Source organism: Athene cunicularia (assembly GCF_003259725.1).
Source record: "Athene cunicularia isolate RWA chromosome 1 unlocalized genomic scaffold, athCun1 chr1_part1, whole genome shotgun sequence".
Taxonomy (NCBI): domain Eukaryota; kingdom Metazoa; phylum Chordata; class Aves; order Strigiformes; family Strigidae; genus Athene; species Athene cunicularia.
In genome coordinates this window covers 56,822,777-56,847,174 of record NW_020799091.1, presented here as the reverse complement: position 1 = coordinate 56,847,174, position 24,398 = coordinate 56,822,777, and the positions used below count along the sequence as shown (strand labels likewise).

General features: G+C 36.6%; 1 protein-coding gene across 6 annotated transcripts in view; it reads right to left on the bottom strand.

Moving 5' to 3' along the window:
• PCCA (propionyl-CoA carboxylase subunit alpha) overlaps positions 1–24,398 on the bottom strand; it is a 231,330-nt gene that overhangs the window by 137,117 nt on the left and 69,815 nt on the right. For all 6 annotated transcript variants that reach the window (XR_003397837.1, XM_026843145.1, XM_026843136.1 and 3 more), the window contains 3 exons: positions 20,725–20,793; positions 19,814–19,889; positions 8,273–8,383 (listed from right to left, as the gene is read on the bottom strand). Coding sequence is in view for 5 of the 6 variants with exons in the window: in XM_026843145.1 (XP_026698946.1) it covers positions 8,273–8,383; positions 19,814–19,889; positions 20,725–20,793 (256 nt within the window). In the remaining variant the exon portion in view is untranslated. The remainder of the gene's footprint in view (positions 1–8,272; positions 8,384–19,813; positions 19,890–20,724; positions 20,794–24,398) is intronic.

Sequence of the window (24,398 nt, the reverse complement as noted above, 5' to 3'; positions counted from 1 at the left end):
TATAGATCTTCCAAGCAAAAGGGATAATGCAACAGTATAAACCCCAGAAATAAATGGGGATAGAACTTTCAGTCCTGGGTCACTTAGTGTCATTCTGTGTAATTACCAGTTTGTGACTAATGAAGTCAAAGTCCTGTTTGACACTCCATAAGCAGTAAACGGCTCAAAGTAGCCTACAGTCTGAAGGCAGGCAAGCTAATAGAGGTTTGGACAAAAAGGTGCAAACCAGGGTGATTGGAAAGGGGTTTTCTCCCAACCTGATCTTGTTCCAGAAAGTGAAGGTTAACTAAAAATTCAATTGTCCATTCAGCAGACTAAAAGACAGAGCACAGTGACACAACTTTGACCTCCCCATCTTCAGTTAGAAAGCGCACAACACAGATTTGGTATGAAAAGTTGGCAAATAGGTGGCCAAGACTGGTATCAGAAAAGCAGAACAGTCAAAACCAATATGAAATGGAGCAAAACGACAAGTAAAGCACTCAGTCCATAACACAGTGGCAGGAAGTTAAAGTTGACATAGAACAGGACAAGAAGAGCAAAGATGAATTGTCATGGAGAAAGAGGCAAATTTCATCCTCAGGAGAGAAATTTCACACAGATGAAAGCAAAAATGTTTCAAAAGTCAGAGGAGAGAATAACACAATAAATAAAGTTTAAAAAAATAAAGGTTAAGACTGAAAGACTTGGCTGAACTCAGTTACAACACAGCTGTCAAAAGCGCTTTATACGTACGTATCGCAGCAAATGCCATTGTCCATGGCAAGTATAGTTTTCATCTGAAGGGATGGGGGAAGAGGAGGGGGAAGGGGTTTAGAAGGCTGCATCTCCCTGAGCAATTCTGCCCAGGGGGGCATGTTTACTTCCAGTCTTGCAGCAGAAAACAGTTACACAGCTCCCTTATACATCTCCATTCTTCCATCACCTCAGTACTACTGCATGTAACCTTAGTTCACATTCCCCAGTAGTGGTCACTAGCAAGTGATCCTCAAGAAAACCCAGAATGGAGGCCTCTGAAAAGGACTGGGGCAGACTTTACAGTAGCAAGTGCACAATTTCAAAGCAGGACATCTTCTGCACAGGACCCATCATTCCACTGGGCACATTAAATACAGATAGGTAAAAAGACTGCATAGAGTCCACCTCAGCAATGCAATCATGCCATGGTGATGGAAACACACAGTTCCAGCTAACAGCACAAAGGAGCTGTCACAGGCAAAAAAAAAAAAAAAAAGAAAATTATCTGCATCAATCTATTTTAATTTAGTCCATATTAGCATATTTTGGCTAAAGATTACTGCAACTTCATTGCTCAGTGTTTATTATTTTTTAACTGCCTTGAAATGGAAACTGTCCTCACTTTAACAAACACATGCAGAAATACAAATGCTGAAAGGTTGAAGAACTGACTTGAAAAACAAACTTGGATCTTTCCTTTGCCAATTACTAGAAAAACAGTTTGCAAAGTGAAAGTCAAAAAACACTGAAATTTTGCATTATTTATATGTATATATACGCATATATACATGTATATATAAGCCTTATATAATTATACAATGCAGAAACATCAACTATCTGGCTCTGAAATGTTCCAGTTTTCCAACTGTTTACACACACAGTAAAGCAGCTCTGAGGTAATTTTTCCAAAAGACTGTATCTAAAATTGATGATCTGTTTACATGTCTCAACTAAAGATACATCAGGAATCCATTCTAAAACCTTTGCTTTTCAGTCACCCTAACACCCATGACAAGTCCACGTGATCAAAACTGCATGTTCCCACCTGCTCCAACACTCACTGGTAGTATCAACTCATATAAAGGAACAAGGTAAAACTAGAAAGATCCCAATTTGAAGGTTTCATTGCATGACCTTCATCTTGGATTAAATCAATAATTGCTTTTGCGCTTGCTGTGCTGCAAAAACTATTTTCTCCCTGTATCTTCAATAGAAATCAAACTCCAAACAGTGAACAAAGGTCAATAATTTGAAACAGGTTAACAACTGATCAAGAGTCACATTCACCGCTTCATTATCACAAACATGAAAAAAATATTTATCCGCTTTCTCTATTTGTCGCTATTTGCATCAGTTGTGGCATAGATGTGGCAAGCAGAAACTGGTCATGACTGTAGTATCCAATGTGGGATTTCTGGGAGATAATACAAACTGTTAATAAGGACATATCAAAATGATGTTTTGGTCTTTGGCAATAAAGATACAGTCCTACCACAGAATGTCCTTAGCATAACTTTGGAGGCATACCTCGGAAGCTTGATTAAAAGCTGCTTCCTAAGGATGGCAATTTACCTTTATTAGACAAGACAAACTGCTGTCGGTACTGCTTTAGTTCTCTGAACTCCAGTCCCATTTCCCCGGCCTTCTGCTCTTACTCTGCTGCTATGCTCAACAGAATTTTAAACCATTTTGAAGTTAAAATTTCAATTACATTACTATACTTAGAAATACACTAAATGTTCCAGATAGTGATACCTTTGTTTCACTTTCAATTATTATTTTACTTTAGAAGTCACCCCACAGGATTCCAATTGGATGTCTTGAGGTATAAGTTAATATTCACCATCAATAAAGTTATAACAATGCAGTCTTTCACATTCATCATACAGAAGATCAATCTGAAAAATAACAAAGCTACCTTTGGGGCATTTGTCCACGTGCTGCCTTGACAGGGAGTGAAATAAGTAGCAAAGGTTCCTCAGCTTCCAACATGGGAATTACTGCCACTGCTCTTTTCTACTCTAATTACTGCAGACTCCTGGGCTACAGGGAGATTTCAACTCCACCATAAAATGTAAACCAGCTCCCAAATCTCTCTGCTCAACCTGGGATATACGTCTACATTATCACTATCATCACTGAGATGAATTATATAAGATGAACATAAAACAGGATTAATGACTATAAAATTCAGTCACAACTAAAGGAGTGGAAGCACTGTTGTTCTTATTTAAAACTAGACCACACGCATCTATTACCACTAAATGACAGAACCCTCATCGGAAGGAGGACAAGGAGAAAGTATTTTTCTCTCTCATTTCCCTGATGTTATGATTGCTTAAATCAATATTATCCCACTATCCCCCAAGCTGAGTCAAAAAGGTTCATGCAATTACTTTACATAACCAACTTCAAATTAAATTACATAAAAGGTCATTTTTCCCATAACAGTCTCATTTGCATTTTGTCCTAGAAATGTGTTTCCTACTATCAATTACAGGAGAAAAAAAAAAAAAAAAAAAAAAAAATTATGTCCCCCAGTCTGTTACTTAATATTTGAAAAGTGACTGGGTTTTGATTGGGAAGAATAAAAATTAAAAGCAAAATCGGTAAGATGGAAAGTGCAATGCATAATTCAGATCCATACCCAGGCAGGTAATGTTTATATCACTCCTAGGGTCTGTTTTGGTTCAAGTTTTCCCCCAACGGATTTTTGAAGTTGACCATTACAGATAACACGTATACCAAGTAGGCTGAAGCAGAAAACAAAGTTGGATGTTATTAAAGAGCTTAACTTCTTCTGAAGTCCACCAGAGCTTTATTCCACCCAAATGGTCAAAGACAGACAATATTGTCTGCGTATGAAATCTCAAGCCATTCAGAACAGTGAAGAAGTATGTCTCTCAGAGAGCTCGTGATCATTTGTAAGATGGATGCCGTAGCATACAGAAAGGAAACCTCTTACTATTCTGAATTATAAAGGGATTAGTGACAAACCAAGAAATGTCTCTTAGCTTCACCTGCCAGAAAGAAGAAAGTCAAGCAAACTGTTAAGTCAATTTTTATAATCCAGTAGTTTCATAAAATTAAGACAAAGATTAGATTCCAGTGTGGAGAAGATGAATGGATATAACAGCAAGTGTCCTCTCTCTTCTAACAGTAACACAGCCAGGGGAAGCTACATTACCCCTTTCAACTAATAATAAAATTCTCCAGACTTAAATTTAGAACTAGATATTAGGAAGCATTTCTTTACAGAACGAGTTGTTAGGTGTTGGAATGGGCTGACCAGGGAGGTGGTGGAGTCCCCATCCCTGGAGGTGTTTAAGAGTCAGGTCAACATAGCGCTGAGGGATCTGGTGTAGTTGGGAACTGTCAGTGTTAGGTTAATGGTTGGACTGGATGACCTTCAAGGTCTTTTCCAACCCAGATGATTCTGACAGAGAGGTGCTTCCTCTTTCTTGCTTTGTGTATTAGAAACCAGTTAATATAAAGAATCATCCATCAGAACTTCTGCTCTTCCTCTCCACCCAAATGAGGTGGAGAATATATGCTAGGAGAAGGGAAGTAAAGTATTCCTTTTCCCTTCTCCATCCTCCCCACCATGACCCCCATCCCAAGTTTTGATATGACTTTCATGATGAACTCCTGGAAAATGCCTCATTTTTCATTTCCACAGGATGTCTCTCCCAAAGAGACTGACCAAACATGAAGACACCATTTAATAACGAGGAAGAGTGGACCATTTAAAAAAACCCCACCTCAGTATTAAAACAGATATCCAGGAAAAGATTGTGAAGCAAAATGAACCACAAAGAATGATCCTTCAGTTTAATTTGTTCTTTGTCAAAGACTCCTCTTGGATCTTTGTGAAAACAGAGATATTTTCTGTGCCTATAAAATAGGGATAATGGTATATTTCTCACCAGACAGTTTAGGAAGCAGAGGCATCCCAGGCTGCTTGGAAGCTGCAGAAGCTCATTTGACAATACCCTATCTGGTAGTATAGGCTACTCCTGCATAGCTGGCAAACATTTTTGCGTTGTGAAGCCACTGTAAGACAGACATATTTGTGTCACCTGACCCAATCAGTGTTGCTGCACCCACCCTCAGATCCTCACTGCCCCCAAAACATGCATGTGTGCTTAGAGCAATAACCCACTCCAGCTGACCCACTGCCAGCCGGCATTCTAGCCATCCATCCCTCACAGACAATAAAAGGGTATGACAGCAGCTGTTTTCCCACACTAATCATATCCTAAGCAAGGTTAGTTTCAGCACAACAATATTTTAAAATAACTTGCAATAAACAAACTGATTTTGTTAATGAATGCTTATTTAAAGAAAGGAAGAAAAAGAGTTAAACTGTAATAATGAAAATTACAAAGCATTCCATTCTAGATGTAATTTGAAGTGGGCATCACAGGTTAATGGAAAAGCTGCCAAGATATTTCTAATAATTAATTTTTTTCTTAACTTATAGTAAAAGCTTTCTAATAAAGGATTTATAATGAAACACTTGAAAATGAGACTGGGAAACAAAGCATCTCTTATTTTACTCTTAAGACTAAAGTTAATATTTATATTTGAAGAAAAATGCACATAAGAAATGGGCCAGTACTTCCTGCAGTCACCAGAAAGAACACAGCTGACATTCATTACTTACCATCAATGCAGACCAACAGTGGTAATTGCGTAGTTTGCAAAAGAAACACATAGGATGTGCTCGAGCATTAATATAGTACACATCATTGACATTTTTTTCATTTAAATTTTCAAAATTTACAAATTTCTTCTGGTATAGATTCCTACTGTTAACAACAGTACGTATTTCTAGGTATTTCCAAATCCACTTTGGCTACTCATTGCTCTAATTTTTTAGATTATCCCAGATCTTTCTTATAGCCACATGTCTTTTATAAACAATATTAAGATAAATGAAGCTACTTCATTTTCAAACCATCCTAGAAAAGTATACCTTGGGTATTTACATAAAAATGTTAGTTGAAGTGAGTAGAAGACTTATACTGCATAAGTTAATTTGCCTTTGTTTCTTTTGCTGAGCTTCTGCCACCTGCCCACCACCCTCGCTTGCCTTCAACAGTTCCCATTAAAGTCTTTGCATTTGCAGAAATATTTCTCAATATGTACTTAAAAAAAATCCTCTAATTCAGCTCACTTTTTTTTAAGACAGAAGGGTCCGATCAAACTACATCATTAAAAGGGCTATCAATTACTTCAGTGAGCTTTGAATCAGTACTCTTAAAATACAACTATTTTGTAATAATGATATCTGCATTTTATTATCATTAAGGCAGCTAATGTATGCTTGTATTGGATACATGGAAGAAGAGCGAGACTTTTCATACAGCAGGAGCAAAGTCTAGTTATTTCAGGCCTGCCATTCATTAGTTTCTATTATGAACTGTTACAATCTCTCTTCTTGTGTCTTCTGGTGTCCAAAGCAAAAGCTTACCTTTAAGGCTCTGTTAATACAATATTACTGTTTACCTCAGACTGCGACACTATCAGCCATTTGCATCAGTGTGTATTGTGTAAATACATGCATATACAGTTCAAGTCAGATGACACCAAAACAAATTTCTTGTCATCCTGCAATTTATGGACCAACAAGTAATTAACTGATTATATACCAGTTAACATTGCTATATAAAATATTTAAACAAGAATAGAAGAACAAAAGACAAGAGTGACTTTCTGTAGTCAAAAATACTGACAAGGAGCCTCCTCCTGGGTCAGCAAAACCTGTCCCAGATTCTTACAAGTGACTAAGGGCTCCAACAGACACATTATCCCAAAGAAGGGTAGAATGGTTTATGTTTTTATTGTTCCCAGTTTTGTGAGGTAAGGCTGCCTTTTCACAAAATGTTATAAACCTATTTAACATCTTACATCCTTATCCTTCTTCTCTATTCCCTTCTCCCCATTCCTAGCCTGCCACTCACTTTGCACATCTGCTCAAGTTCACCAGATTTAACCCAAGAACTCTCAAAAAACTACCCCAACAAAAGCAGCAACAATAAAAAAAAAAAAAAAAAAAAGGAGTTTTATGCTGGTTTACAGGAACTGAATCCACTGAGGAAAAGGACTGAAAAGTCCCAGAATCATCAAAGATACAGGACATGGGATTCCGTATTAAAGTGTCAGAGAAGGGAGACAGACAGCAGCACTGAGCCTTTAGAGTACCCTCAAGCCTGTGCTGGATGAAAGACAGCTGAGTTGCCTGAAGATCAGTTAAGTACACCTTAGCAAAGATGACAAAAGTCCATTTGAGCTTCAACCATCACAAGCTTACTGCCACCCAAGGTGACTAACTCCTACTGCTTTGGCCACAGTCAGGAGCCAATAACAAGCTGGATGCATTAATCCCACATGTACAATTGTATCACACAGAGTTGCCAATTACATCACGATATACAGTAGTTCTGTGGATGAATATTCTTTGCACCAAACTTACATACTGAGTCCTGAGGTAAGAAAAATCTGTTCTGCTCCTTAACGAGACCAGAATTTGGCAAGGTGCCAGTCATGTCCAATGACTGCCAATCTGGCAGTGTTGTCTCCAAAGTGGGATGAGAATTCTGCCACATTGGATTAATGATGAATGGGAGAGAAAAGAATCTCCATGGGATTCATAAAGGACCCATGAATGATGAGCTATAAACACTGCCCTTTTTTTTTTTAAATAAATAAGAGATTCTGCCTGATGAATATCAGCTGAGGTGTAAGGCCTGTATAGCAGGACTGAGTCTCTGACTACACAGGTTAAGAAAGCACCTACAGCAGATTAGTTGAGAGAGGAGACAACCTTTTAAAATTTGATCTCTGTGAAAAGGAAACCAATCTATTTGTTTACTGACGTTTCTCTACCAACCGTTGTTACACATGACTGCAGCTGAGATGTTTGGGATGTTGTAAAGAAACATTTACATTTGTGTTTAAGTTAACCTAGTGTATGGGTTAACAATTTCAAGGTGATACCCATTGCTGAGTGTAATGAGCAGTAAGACCACATTACTTAACTACTCTAACAAAACGCCAGATCCTTCAAGTCAGTGCTACAATGAATACGAAGGGTGCGAAAAGGCAATTCTAAAGATGCTGCAAAAACTCACTGGATAAGCAATAATCTTGAGTAAAAAACAATCTTATCTTCAGTTAACAGTAGGAGCACTGTCTGTAATGAAGCACAATAGCATGGTAGAGTCGAGCTGATCTTTATTTTACATATTTCGTATCACCTACAAATTGTTTTTCTTGACTTGGGATATACTTCATTTACTATTTTGTCACTAAAAATATGTATTTTGCCTTCTTGAAAGTAAAGGGAAGTAACTGTTTCAATTATATTATGCATTATTTAAAAACTCTTAATTGCATGGATGCACAGATACATTTAAGAAAAAAAAATACTAATTGGGGGACATGTTAGTCTATAAAGGAATAACAATCAGAAACAACATCACTCAAGGGAAAAAAAAAAAAAATAGAAACAATCCCAAATGGAACAAACCTTTAAAACCATCAGGATAGACTTCAGGAAGGAATTTAGTGCTGATGTCTCCTTGAACAAAGCGTGGATGAACAATCACTTCTCGCAGTAAAGAAATATTGTGAGCCACACCTGAAAACAAAAAATCAATACAGAATCAAGTAAACATATTCATCACAAATTACAGCAGGAAACAACTTGTGAAAGTATGAGCTCTTACCTTGGTAGAATAAATACTTGTTTGCAACTCAGAGACCACAGGACTGATGTAATCAAAGCAGATATACCAATTTTGTTCCACTCCTGCCTCAACATAGCCTCCTTAAACACTCATTCTAATTAAGAAGTAAACTTTACAATTTTTCACCTCATCAAGTCTAATTCAAACATCTAGCTTCAAACACCAGCATGCACAAGCAAGAAAATTTTGGTTCAGTCCTAGCAGATACATAGGTAAGACCAGAGCCAGGTCTTTGAAATGACACATTAGTCATGACTATAAGCATCAATCCCATTTCAGTGAACTCTGGTCCACCTTGTCACCCTGCCACCTTATATACTCACACTCCTGTGGAAGATATTGGCCGTGTTACACTCCAATCACAGAAATGAAAGACAGTAAAAAGTTTTATCAGCTGTATGTAATTTTAAAACATTTTTTTCCATCTGGAAGAGACTCGCGTGGAACTGACAAAACAAAGAAATCTACTGCTCACTCCATATAGACCTTTATCCAACCTTGTCTGGCCAATTCTTTTATCGAATGCCCCATATTCCCCCTAGCATGACCCTGCTAGGCATGTAGCCTCACCCTCACAGAAAAAAAAAAAATCTTTAATTAAAAAATTACTTATCATAGAGTTCATACAGCCACCTTTGTCCTTTAATTTGTCTGAATATTATACCTCTTTTTTTCTCTAATTTACTTTATCTCCTTTCATTCCACTTCTCAGCCTGTCTCCTCTCTCTTTTTTCCTTATTTTTCTCTTCCTTCTTTTCCCCTGCTTTTTGTGCCAACAAAGAAAGACAACTTCTGACAAATTAAATCTAAAGCCACACAGCTCAATGGATGCTGCCTGTATCAGTCTGGTACCCACAAAGAAAACAGTAAGTCCTCTGCCCCTTCCTTTAACGAATAAATCATATCCCATTTCTAACGTAGGCTGGAAAAAACATAATCAGGAGTAAATGTCAGTACAAGATATGTACTTAGGATAGTTAATACTGGAAAAAGATTGCCTAGGGAAAAATTCTGGAGTCAGTGAAGACCTTTAAAAACACGTTAAAGAAACACCTGTCAGGATGCAGATACAGTTGGCGTACCTTAGTTCAGGCAGTGGAACTAGACGATTTTCTTAAATCCTTCAAGCTTTATTTTCCTTTGAATTTAACATGGTTGTGTAACTTACTTAGTAACTTAATGCTAAACTGCACTTTGCAAGAAGTACTTGCAGTTTAGCACTGAATGTGATAGTCATTAAATCTCATTCCACTGAATAGAAGTATTTGTAGAAGGTGGGAGAGGAAAGGAAGCGCAAAAAAACCCTAAGAAAAAAATACTCAGATAATTTAAATTATCTTCTGCCTACTGCATTCTAAAAAATTTTCAGAGTAGATACTTTCTCTTTTAAGAGTAGCACAGGTCACCTGTGGAAAAGAAAGTTTAAAATTATGCAGGTAAAAGAAAAATACCGTCTTTATCTCAACTCTCTTCTCAATTTTGGAAAGAGATAGTACATAAAATTTGAAGAGCCACAACAGTTCAATCTCAACATGACTAGAGAATAACACTGCCTCAAAAACATTAATACTTTTTCATAAGAGAAGCTGAAATAGACACGCAATACAGGAGCATAAACTGTAAGTTTATGCAGCTGCTTCATCCATTCCAGGTATGGATAAATGAGGAAGCTGCTATAGGAAAGAGGTTATCCAACCTCAGCTGTCAGTGTGCACATTCTTGCCCTTCAGGAAATAGAAAGTGATTCACATTCTTTCCTCTCAGTGTCACAGGGGCAGGCAACTCCAAAGTCACATTGCATTTGCCAGGTCACATGAACTTTGGTGTTAGGTGCACACCATTAAGTATAAAACGCAGAGCACATCACAGACTAGTTTATCTTGTAAAAACTTGTCTGTGCACCCATAACTCTTGTAAAGTACAAGATTCTGAACTTTAAATTTAGATATGTTTACTTACAAGTTATTACGATTAATACAGTAATGACATGATTCAAAAGTTATATGCACATTTTTTTTCTAATACCTCTAGTTTAAAGTAACATGAGTAAGAATTAATTGCAAACTCACGTCTCCTAACTGCAAATTAAGCTATCTGAAATTTTTTTCTCAATCAAGATCTCCTCAAAGCAAGGACACTAGCAGTACAGTGACTACAAATTGCTGGGACTACAGAACAAGATTCTTTTGCTCTCCTACTTTGCGTTTTTCCAGTTTAAATGCACAAATAACATTCTTGTTATTTTATGTGCAGACCAGTTCAAACAGTTTTAAAGCTTTTTTTCCCCTACAGTCTGTTGCTGGTGTGAATTTTCAAGCTCTATGTGTGGCCACCACTGAAACCACTTTCAGCACATCGAGTGAGTCAGACTCAGCCTCACTGAATCATGAAGTCATAGCTTTAAAGACTAGTTCATGAGCCATTAAGTAGCACATTACACAACCAGTTCAATGTTGACAAGATAAAAATTTGACCATTTGATTAAAAAAGGATCAGTCTCCTTGCTGTCTGTGACCTGGATAGTCATTCATGGACCCTGATTTCATAAACACTGAATGAAACTCAAATTGCATCTCCACTAAACAAAAAATTAAAAAAGAAATCTTACGCTAAATTACTATAACTGGGAAACAAATAGTGTCTTGCTTTGGCTGCTACAAAATCCCTCCAAGTTTTTTCATTTGAATAATACACTGAAATATCACAGAGATTTTCATCTATTAAGTACAGCTTCAGCACTATAATTAAAAGACAAAAGAGGACCTCTTAAATCCTGGATTCAAAGTCTGGGAGCATTGAAACACACTACAATGTGTAACCATATCATCTCATGTTTTTCTTTCCTAAACTGCTCTAAGATCCCTGGTGAGATGATGGCTGATGACAGCTGAAAGAGAGCCTGGTGTCTCAACTGCCTGCCCCAGAAGACTTGAAATCAAAAAAATACTATGGGTATCTTAATTCTTTCTAACTCATAAGCATCAAAAAAATCAGAGGACTCTGCAGTGCTTTAAGCTCCAAAATTCCTTTAACAAGTTCAGTAGAGCAGACAAGCCTAGGTGTTTGGGAAGCAATATAACAAATGTGGTTTACATATGTAAATTAAAATTTTAATATGCAAGTTTCCCTTTAAAGTATCATAAAAGGCTATCTTTATCAGTTTCCATGATCATTATGTGAGCAAGACTGCGTGGTTGATCTAAATCTCAAAACTGAGTTGATAACTTTAGTGATGTTCCCAGTTGTATGGCTTTAAAAAAAAAAAAAAAAGTACCAGTGTAATCCTTCAGAAGTCTAGAAGTTTTAGATTTGCAATTTAGCGTGACCTCTGTCAAAGTTCATAAGGTCTCCATCTGTGTGTGAGTAACTGCTAAGCTACAGAAATATGGACCCCTAGAGCAGCTTGCTCCTGACTACCTGCTGCTTCCAAAACACTGGCCAGACATTAGCCCCACACTCTCACAGGATCAAACAGAGGCTAACAGGCAGCGCTTATTTCATGCAAAGTTAGACACTGAACTGAAGTATATTGTATTTATGTTGCAATGGTTTTCAGGGAATTTTTCTTTTTCTTGACCAGGTCTGCAGTCTGCCAGGAACAAAATCACATTTGTTAACCTGACAAGCCATAACATTTCCAACAAACAAACAAAATCCTAAACTATAGCAATTTATTTCCCATCCAGAAAACAAAATTTCATTTTACCATCACCTTTTTACACTGTTAAAGACTGATGCAGAACTGCCGTTACAGTTATTCTTCTTCTCTCTAAGTCAAAACATACTAAAAAATAATAATCAATGTTTCTTGCACCTCTATTTTTTATTTCACTTGGCTGTATTCTTCATACAATATTACATGAGTAGTAGTTCAATTTAAGATGTATTCTTGGATTTCGATTTTGACACACTTTTTTCCAAAATACATTTGTAAAAGAGAGTGGGACTAGCAATTAACTTCCGGAGAGCTAATAAAATTAAAATATTTATGTATTTGTGTGTTTTATATAAAACAAACATGTATTCCTAAGGTTCAATTAATTTCCCAGTTAAACTGTAGTTATTGCCTAATGAATCCATGAGCACACTAAATAATAACATTGTAGACCAGAGCTGATTAGTAACCACTATTTGAAGAAATCCTCATTAAAAAAAATAAAATTATAAGCAGAGAAATTACACCCCATACTGCCTGTCTCTGTCTTGCCTCCCTTCCCTTCTTCATTCTCTGGACTACATCTGTCTTAAAACCTTGCTAAATACAGCAGACTTTTTATTAACTTACAAACCATAGCCTAACTCCTAACCTGTCTTCCCAAGAAAACACAAAGAAGAAAAAAGGTAATAAAATTAATTTTATAGAAAACAAAAATTTTATAGCAGGCTTATGAACAGGATAACACACCACATTTTTACTCACTAAAAATCAGAACTTGGAATGCCAAGGCACAAAACCATAGGCAATGATTTCACTATAAATATTTACTGACACTAAACATATTCAGTGTTGATTAGCCTTTTTACAGTATTAAGCTTCTGTCATCTTGACGTCTGCAAACAAATCTGCATTTATCCATGTAAACTTAATTGGAGTCCTACATGCCTCTCTGTAGATAAGCAGTTGAATATACTTCACTTGCTGATAATTTCAAATTGTGTTAAGTGGAATAGAAAGAATTTTATCTGCATACTTACTGATGGCGAAAACGTGTGGAGTACAGTACTAGAGGTTTCTCTTTTTAAAAAAATAGCAAAGCTAAATTATCACCAATCAATATAAATGCAGAATAAGAATAAATGCTATGAAGTTTAGGAGGCATCCCAGTTGACTTCTCAAACCAAAAATAATAAAATATTAATGAAGCGCTACGCTGAGCATTATGAAACACTGATTATGTTACTCTCCACTTAAAACAAGAACATTATCATAGATTTGCAGAGACTATGAAAATATCACTTTCAACACATGAACTTTACAAAGTTCATGATTGCTACCCAGCTAGCCTCCATGTTTGCAATTCCAAAGTTGTCATAATATTCCCTAAAACTCTCAACATTCAACTGTTTAATTGTCTTTCAAAGCTTGTGTTTTGCTCCAATTCACTTCAGAGCAGGCTATCTGCATAAAAAGTCCCATCTAAAAGTGAGAAGAAAGGCTTTTTTAGCTTTGTAATTTCAATACACAAACATCCACATAAAGTTCTCATACAGGATCAAGTACACCACTGACCCTCAGAGCTGAACATGTATTTCAGCTAAAACATTAATTCTTCTTGATATTAAAGTCTTGAGCTCACAGGCTCATAGACCAGAATAAAGGGGGGAAAAAGTATATATGGTAAATTCCTACTGTAAAAATCATTAATTCAAACTGAAACTAAATTCTTGTACTGCATGCAATTCTGAATCTCTTAGTAAGATTCCTCAGTCCATTATTTATGGTGTTAGCAAACACATACAAATGCTTGAATCAGCACAATAATTGGAAGCAGAAGTTAACCAGGCTTTGCTAAAAACAAGTGAAATAAAATGGATGGCCATCCTGCCATCACCATCTCCTCTGCCACTCCTCCACTCTGAAGGGGAATGGAACAGCAGGACAACATTATATCTAGGGGGCATAACTACAGATAACAGCACTTGTCCTTCAATTCCTCCTCAATCTGGCACACTGCATTTTATGTAGTTTTTCACTGTCACAACTCATTTTTTCTTAACTAAAAAAGCCAAAACTCCTCTGACAAAGAAAAACAAAAAACAACCACATAAACCTTATTTCCCTTCTACTGCATCACTAACATTACCTTCCTCTTTTACCTGATCAGCCTGTACTACAACTACCCTTCCTTCTTTCCCCTTCACAGTGCAGTTGACTGTAATCCTTCCTAAACTACATGCTGTAATGTACCACTGACAAGCTGCCATTCCCATTCCCTCCCCTGCAATGGCTTAAGAAGAAAAGCAGAGGAGAAACAGGAGTATCTTCCCTCATGCCAGCATCTGTGCTCCAAGTTGATGTTTCCAAGCATCCTGCAATGGTCCCTTCTTGTGGTTTTGAACGAAGTTTGTTGCTTTCCCTTCTCCAATTTCAGTTTCCACGCTGACAAACTTGGGAACCAGCTAGTCCCCGATGCAAAGGGACAGAGAGCACAGAGACTTGCAGAACTTCCAGCCCCTGTTCCCTCTGCTACGCAAAGGGGAGAATCCACAGTTTGGTTGTACAATCTGTTGCAGCACTTTTTTGAAATACAACCAGGAAAACAAGGCCTGTTTCATTCTTTTTCAAGAACAGATACTATGTGGTGGTTTTGCAGGAAAACTGGTTTACACATAAAATTGTTTTGTCTGCAATACAAATGAGCGCACTGGCATACCTGCATGGGATCAGAATACAGAAGAGTATAAAACTTACAAGTTACACATTGAGAATTATCTTTTAAGTTAATATATAAAAGACAAAATCATTCAGTAATTGATGACATTTGGGTTTAATTAAAGTTTACTGTGAAAATCTTTGTACCTGAAAACTAATTTATTTGAAATATATGAAATTAAAGAGGGGATTTTTTGTTGGGTGCTTTTTCCTGCAAAGCCAAAGCTTTCTCCACAACTCTAAGGACAGTACTCTTTTCCCTCCCAATTAGTGTGTTCACAGCTGCAAAAACTCAGACAACAGTTTCTGCTGCCACTGTTCTGGCATATCTCTATTCACATCAGAGTTTCACCTCTATAGTCCCATTCCCGTCAAATATTCACCACAGTTATTTACCGTGTTTCCATTTTCCTTTCTATGCTCACTCTTTTACCACATGCTGGAATATCCCCCTGACTCCACCAGCCCACAGCTGGTGGCTCCTTCACTTCCCCCTCATTTCTACTCCTAGCTCTATCTGCTGCTTACTCTTTTCCCCAACCTTTTTCCACTCTTTTCTCCCAAATGGTCTACTACATTCCTCCCTCCTCACAGCAAGCAGGATCTCAACAGAGAACAGTTGACTTTACACAAAGACTGCTAATTTCATGTTACTGCTTTATATTTGAATCAGCAGGGAAGATAAAAAGCAGAGGTCAAAGGCAAGATATTACAGGAATCTCTGCAGTCAAGCATATGAGCTATCTGCCCAATCATACCTCTGGTGAACCGATTATCAATTCTACCTGCTGCATAAATATGTCCATTTCTTTTATTGAAATAAATACAATTTTTATACGTAAACTTTCCAGAACTTAACACTGGGTTTTATATGTCTTCAAAAAATGAACAGATTATTCAGCATCAAAAATGACATGACAAACACATGCTAAAATCTTAGAGAAACTGAGAAGAGGGAAATTGCACATCGTATTTACACATACAGTAGACACACCGAAAGGCATCCTTCCCCTACTCTGTTATTCAAATTAAAAAGTAGAAACAAAGCCTTAAGTTTCTGAAGAAAAGTGGCATAAAACAAGAGACAGATGAACTATTAACAGCCACTCATGTCCCATCCCAATGAGAACAGTGCCTCTATGCTTGACCAACATATTAAACTTTTCAGTATTCACAAATTCTCCAGTAGCCACTAGATAAAACAAAAAGTACTTGCTTGAGACAAGTCTGAGTTAGATCCTGAACTATACCAGAAAACCCATGGATAAAAATGTTAATTAGACCCTTCCCCATTCAGAAGTATCAACTGAGATTTTGAATTCAGATCAGTTCTCAAAGAAGAGCTATCCTGGACTTTCAACTGCTCCCATTAATAACAGATATTACACAGAAAATAAGATGTAAATTACATTCCCATGACCACCATGTATCGTTAGTCACACTGTTAGCATTTACCAATGAACAGACTGTAGAATTTCTATTTCAGTGTGTGCAAGTTGTACCAGCCCAAACTGTAATAAAATGTTAAGGCAACAGGCATTTTCAGAGCATAGCATTGTTGCAAATATAATATCACAATTTGATTTATTCAGCATTCATAATCAAGCTACTGCTATTACAGGCACTATATCATGCAGTCTTGGTTGCTTAAAATATTATTTACTCAAGGTCTGCGTGTCTGCTTTCTTTGTAAATATTATTTTTGGAAATTTAATTAAATTAATTTCCTTCGTGATGTTGTCAGGCAGATTTAACTGAGAGGGACAGCTGAACCATGGATTCAAGGCCAGGCACTACCTGGTCCTAGAAAACAAGTCAATAAAGACTGTAGTCTGAGGATTTGTTCCCTGTAAGTAGAATGGAGTTAACAAGGAATGGGATAACTCTTGGATATCCTAAAGCACCAGAGTAGAAACTGAATGTCTGCTCATACAGCCAGTAGACAAGGAGCAGCAAAATCCTTGCACTTCACACTGTCCAACTCAGCCTGGATGAGTCACCTCCTAGATGGTCACTACGGCACTTCATGCCCTGGATTCTCTGCCGGGACTGTCATGAATGACATTATATGGTGGCATCTGTTCAAACAACCTTCTAGGAACTAGACAGAGACCACTGGTTTTGTGCAGGTCAGTAAGCAACCATCAAAATATTAGTGACTGAAAGTCCTCACCAACTTTTGTCTGCTTTGAACTGGTGACACAGAAGTGATGGGAAAGACTTCATCTTCCATTAGAAGTCCCTAAGCTACCCATTAGATGGTCCTTGAACTGTTACCCAGTCACCCCATCCCATTCCCACCCTATGTGAGTGAACCAGCATTTTTGTTTACAGAAATGTTGCAATTCTTGGGAATTTAAATCTAAATTCTCAGAGTATATATTATCAGTACAATTCACACTGACTTCAGCTGGTATTGCTTAGCTAAAATGCTTTGTAACTCAAAAGAGACTTGTTACAGGAAAAAAAAAACACAACACTGTCTCTAAAACAGAAAGCAAACATAAAAGCTGGAAATTTCCAAAGAATCTGGGGCGTGGGGCGGGACAGGACTGTGTTCAGAAATACGAATATGGAGCATGCTATTCAGGAAGACTACGGTGATCTCTAAATAGTTATGTACAGGCTCACTATTCAAATAAAAAACTAAGTAACTTCAAAACTAGGAAAAAACTCTTTTACTGTTATGGAGAAGACTTCACGTGAGTCACTTTCACACAAGATCAAGGTGGTTTAATATTGTTTTACATAGCATCCAACATTTTCAAGCAAATATATACACAATTATTTTAGAAAAAAATGCATGAAATTGCTTTTACTTTTCAGATGTTTTATTCTTTTTCTCCAATATACTACTTCCTCATCACCTGTTAAGCCTACCTGAACTTATTAGAGATAATTCCTCTGAACAAGGAAGAGTTCTGCATGTGTCAAAGCGGTTCAGAACATTACAGATAGGCCAGTTTCTACAAACTGCCCTACCAAGCATCATTCACACTAAGCAAGTGAAGAGATACTTTTACATCCATGAATGTTTCATTTTTAATAAACCCTGGGAAGAAACTACACAAAAATCCTGTTGGCTTCAAATGGAAACCACTGGCCACCACAACTAAAAATGTGTTATGGAAATTCATCTACTTTTGAAACCTGTGGTAAATTAAAATTTGTCCTTTGTAATACTTAGGAAAAAAATACATTACTCCTGTAGTTCATTTATTACTTCTTTCAATGTTTTTACTAGATTAAGAGCCTTTTCACAGATAGAAATACTATGGAGATATCAGGTATGAACACTTAAATGCATAAATACATACTAATAAAAGGCTGTAAAGAAAATCAAGAATGAAAATTAGTAATTTTCAGATGGAAGGTGTTATATCCTTTGTAGGTATTTATGTATCTGTGGAGCTGTTGTTAGGTACATACACATCTGTGTAGAACACCTAAGAACAAACAATGAGGTTCTATCCCATGTTGTAGCACACAGTAAAAGATGATGCTCCATACACAATTCCAATATTCTTATTAAATAATCCTTCAAGTACCATTTGCTATTAATACAACTGAGTCTGAATCCAGAGTCTTCATTAAAAAAACAAACAAACAAACAAGCAAAAAACCAAACCCCACCTCACATCAGTCTAGCAACAGCAGTATAAATTTCCCTCTCGTATAAATTTACTCTGCTGTTATACAGCAGGGGTTTACATCAGCACACTGTACTGTAATAGTCTAATGGCTCAAGTTGCACCAGCATAAACCCTCTTCAGAGTTAGCAGGTCATTTACAATGGTTAATCCTACCACCTATCTAGCTCCACTGTAGCAGAGGGATGCTCATTTTCCCCTAGGTAGATATATCTTTCCAGACTGACATGGTATCTGTAGTATTCAGCAGACAGCATTAAAGCCAAACCAAGTTTTACAGAAACACTCAGATGATTGTCTACTATATGAGGTCTCTGCTGCTTTTTCTCCCAGCCATTCAGGGGAGGAATTAAAATAAAGTGTTACAATTCTTTCTCCCATCTGAAACCATGGAACAACCTGTCCAGCAACCAAAACAAGGAACAAAGACAGCAAATCCTCCAGGAGCCTTCCACCTATCCTGGTCCTTCAAGGATACTGACTAGTAATGAAAAAAACCAGCTCCCCCAAATACCCACACCGTTAAGAGGTAAAATGAAGACGGTTTTGCCACATTACAGCTCCCTTCTCTAATCACCTTTATGAAAAGATTTTTAAAAAAATTTTAAAAATCCCATTTTCCCCTCTCCTATCCTGAGTTGTCCATCCTATTTTCCATAAGATACAGAGGAAGATCAAAAGATTTCTCCCACACAAACCAAAACATCCCTCTCTAAAACGTAAAAGGAGTTAAAGCGGTCATGGCCAATTCACCCCTGCTGCTTGGAAAGGCTGGGAGAACGGCTCCTTCTAGGCTGTCAGTCAGCAAGAGCCGAAACACATTTTGATCATCAGCCTACATCTGTATTTGCCCAAACCTAAACAATTACCTTGGATCTAAGAAAAATACATAGAGAGAATCAAATACTGCATTGTGATATTATTTGACCACAATCAATGTACTAAACCACTATAAAATGGCAACTACTTGAAATTTCTTACAGTGCAGTGGCCTTTTTTTGCCCCTTACAACATAATAAATGAATTATATGCTACCATTCAGTGAAAATGCTTTATGAGTTTAAGGAAATTATTTAAATATTTATCTCATAATATTCAAGCAAAAACAACAGAGAAAAAAATGAAGTCTCCTTAGATTTGATGTATCTTCTCAGCTTAATTAACACAAGCTTTTCCTGGTTTAATTTGCACTTAAGAAGCGGGAATTTTACTCAATTTGCTAATTACTACATTTTCAAGCTGTTTTCTTGAAATAGATGGCAGCCTATCACACTAGGAACCCAAATTTCTGTATTTACCTCGAATTACGTAATTGTCCAAAGCCTCTTCCATTCTTTTCAGTGCTTCAGCTCTATTAGAGCCATAGGTAATCAGCTAAAAAACAGGGAAAAAAAGGTATTTTAGTTACCTAGAAATTAGATAATGTTTGTCTTTAGAATCTGAATGGCATTTAAAATGAAAATGGTTTGTAGAACTTCTGCAGTCACAAAGACATCTCACATTGCTGTATCTGTGCTTCAGAGGCTCTCTAAAACATCAAGCGAAAAATAAGATCTCTTAACCCATTCAATGAAAGAAGGTCAATCACTTTTGCTTCATAAAACTTAAGGCATCTAAACCAGCTCTCTTCTTGTTCAGGTGCACAGAAAATATGAGCAGACGTTCAACATCTATTTGACTCTCCTGACTTTTAATGACCAACCAACTTCTAAGATTTAAGTGTCAATTTTTTTGACAACTGAACTCTGACTATAATGTCATATTTTAATTTTACCAGCATGTTACTGATGAATAAGAACTAATACTAAGAGACATTAGCAACCATTTCTTTCACTGATTTTTTTTGGAAGTCAGAATTATTGAAATTTTAGTTCTGGCTACATTATGTTTAAAAAGATAGAATGGCAGCAGCTAAGTCTCAAAGTAATGGCTTCTGTTTAAATCAGAATCCTTTTAGTAATCAGAAATTGCAAGACAAATAATTACAGTGTCAAAAGATTTAAAAAATTTTGTTTACAAGTGACACTAGATTTCCTCTATTCCACATTTTCCTTCAATTCTTTCACATTCCCTTAAGGCATGTTATGCTTAGCACCTTTAAAATACTGATTTACCAATCCTTTAACATACTTTAACATCCTTTAAAAGATCTGTGTATAAAATTAGTGTTTCATACCTTTAAAATATTGAAAAATAATCATCAACTCACTTTTGAGATCATAGGATCATAATAAATGCTAATATCACTTCCTTGTTGTATGCCACTGTCAACACGTACCTTCAAAAAAAAAATCAGAGGTAAAAATAATTATATATTGGAAAAAAAAGTATTTTAACACAAGGATCAAATCTACCTGACAGGCTTAAAACATAACATCCACAAAGCTTATTGCATACATTTTTTTCATCTTGAAAAACTAGAAGAATTATTTGTTACCAGAGAAGATGGGTGGAGGGAAAGGGAGCTTTTTCCTCCACTAGGAAAAATACTTGCAAGTTATTTTCTCTTTTTGTTGAGAGTCAAAATTCTCTTTTGTTCTCCTAGAAAGCACAGTAAAGACATTAAATTTGATCTAACAATTGAGGTTGTATTACACACTCTAAACTTCAACTCTGAACATACCCAATTCTGATATAATTCCTGTAATAAAATACAGTTGTAATTATTTTTCTGACTGACAGCTGGCATGAAGGATGCCCCTTATAATCACATCCTTTCTGCATCTATATGTAATCATGTTCCCCATGTTCCACTACAGTCCTTCCAAGGGCTCCAGGAGGAATACAAGTAGGGAGCTTTCAGCAGGAACTTTGGAGCTCTGCTTATCAGCTCCATAGGAATACTGATCCTGTGGTTTTCATGTCTGTAACACTTTCCTTCTCAGCCTCACCCTCTCAACTGTAAAACATTTTTTTTCTGTTGCTGCTGCTCCTCTGAGGCTTTAATGTTTACACAGCTTTTTCCATGGCTTTGCTTTGTAAGGACACAGCCCCAATTAAAGCTCTGATTCTGCAATATTCATGGAAAAAAATAACACAAGTTCAAAAATTTCTTTTGAAGAGGCTGATTGCTGTTAACCAGCCAGCAAGTTAGTTAGTATATTGCTGATTCTTGTTTTCATCTCTCAGTTTGATTTCATCACTGTAGCAATGAGGTTAGCCATATAAAACTTTTCAAATGAGCAATTTCTGGGGAATAAATATTTATTAAATTGCTGCTTTTGAGCACTGGAATCTGAAATATTTTTTAAAAACTAAACAAAATAACTTGAGTGTGATAAACGCATTCTGGGGATCATAAAGATGGAGGGCTCTAATCAAAGCTGTTGAAGCAGCAGGGCTCCAATAAACTGCATTGTAAAGGGGGTAGGAAAGAGGGTCCTGGAATCTCACTTAAATCTTCACCTGTGGGAAGGAACCTTTGTAATAAACAGCAGCTCATCTGTCTGCAGCAAGGCAGAAAAAGGTCAACGCAACGGCTGTTAGGCCTTTAATATTTTAATTTAGGCAATTATCAAGGGACCACATGTAGAACCTCTTGTCTACAGAATCCACATGAGGGCATGATGATGACTTTATTATCCAAATGACATAAAAAGATACCCTAGCAGGTATATTCACTTTCTTCAGCAAGGAAGATGGTCTAACTAGTTTTTATGATGTTATATTCTTTTTATTTTTTAAAAATGTACTTACTCATATGTAAGTATAAATATGTAAATACAAATATATTTATATATTATTTCTTATATGTTTATTTGTATAGCATATTTGTTCATATGTAAAGGCAGTAGCACTTCTGTGGCGTTTTTATCACATGTTACCCCTATGTGCTTTATCTATGCTTAACTAGGCCCCCCCCACTACCCATATCAGGTACATTTAACATTAGCTGCCAATGAGAAGGTAGTTCAGATATGTCATGGTTAGAGAAAAAAACGTGCAGCATATTTCCCACCTCCCCTTCTTGTAAGTGCTAAACCATCCTTCCTCCCGGGATGTCTACCTGTGCATAAAGTCAATGCACACATTCCCACATTCAAATCAGAAAGAATTAATTTACCTACTCAGTCCCAGATAAATCCCTTGCCCATGACATTTTTTTGTAATACCCAGTACATACATATATAAGACATGATGGTATGACATACATACTCTGCACATACTTGAATTATACTGTGACTTTTGTCTCTAAAGTAGCACCTATAAAGTGATTACATGCAAGAGAGCAAGGGTACTTTATATATGTGCATGTATTTATACATGTATACCATATTTTGAAATATGAGTATGAAAGGCGCATATTTCAGTCCCACAGTAAGCAGGTTAGTCAGACCTCAAAGTTAATGTAAGGCATCTGAGGCTACTGACTACATGCTCTGCCTGCTCTATGTTTCTAGTTTCATACATACCACCATATCATTTACACTTTTCCCCCCAAGTACAATATCAGAAAAAAAGAAAAAGTTATAGTGAGAATTTGAAATTCTTTAAAAACTACTACATAATTCCTTTTTTAAAAAAATCTGGAGTCCTCTGTAGAAGCTTAATTTTCATAAAATAAACTGGAGATGACCAAAGAAATGACAGTAGAAAAGAAATACATTTACCATCTTCAATTCTTCCTGTGGTGCTTACATTTTTCGGAGCCTGGTAACAGTAGGTGATTTTATAAACTATATGGTGTGACAGAACTTAATGAATATCGGATGAAAAAGAAACCCTAATTCAACAGATACTCACTACAATGTGCTTAACTTGATAAATAGAAGCAATGCTTACTGGACCTCCAGCATTTACTTCTGCTTAACATACTGCTTTTCTTTTACACCATATTTTAAAAAAAAAAACAAGAAAGGCTAGTGTTTAAGAGCCTACTGTACTCAACACTTCTATTACTGTTGTACTACCACTATGTGTTATTACACTAGAACAGTAAACTGAAAGACAAAAAAGGCTTAAGAGGGAAAAAAAGCACAATCTATGTCCCGGTCCTGCAATGAACTATTAGTGCATCAAATTCAACTTACCAACACATAGAGGTTCTAATATTTCTCAATTCTTTGCCATATCAAAGTCTAAGAGTTTTCTCTTTCTGGTAAGAGACATTAAAAGACCAGACTGCTGATCATACTGGCAAAGAGCAATGCTGAAGCCCTTCAGATATGGCAGTGCATTTGCTATCTTGTGTAAGACCATTAAACATAAATGGTCACTATCATAACACGGGGTTTTGTGGTTACCTATCTTGAGCTTCATTATCAAAGATGAAAAAAATTTGGTACGAGTACCACGTTCTAAGGAAATTACAGATTACATGATACAAAAATAGCCAGTGTATTCCTACCTATGGCTAAGAAAAACATCCTCACACAGCCATGCACACCAGTTTCATCAGCGTGAGCAGCTGACACACAGGCACAGGTAGACAATCAGAGCTAACTTGAGACACAGAAGAAATTAATTGAAAATGCATTTGGCAATTTGGCACTACTCATAAGCCAAACTCTGCAACACGTTACAAGCCTCTGCTAATTTTTTTTTAAGCCAATGTGCTGGCAATTCTAAAATCTAAAATGCAGAAAACAAACACTGTGGCACAATGGGCCTGTAATGCTGAACTTTTTTAGTCATATTAATTTTGTTCTTAGTGGCATGACATTCTCAGGAGATAAATTAGTTTCACAGTGGCAGAAAATATGTATTAAGACACCAAACCATGAATGCCTACATAAAAATAGCTGTTCCATTTTTAATATGACAATGGAAGTAAACAGAAAGAGAACAGCCTAGAGACTCCATATGAGCTCCTCAAACCATTGCTCTGAAGCCTCCAGCGTAATTAAAATTTCTTTCTTTGGTACTACAATGGACCACGTGAAG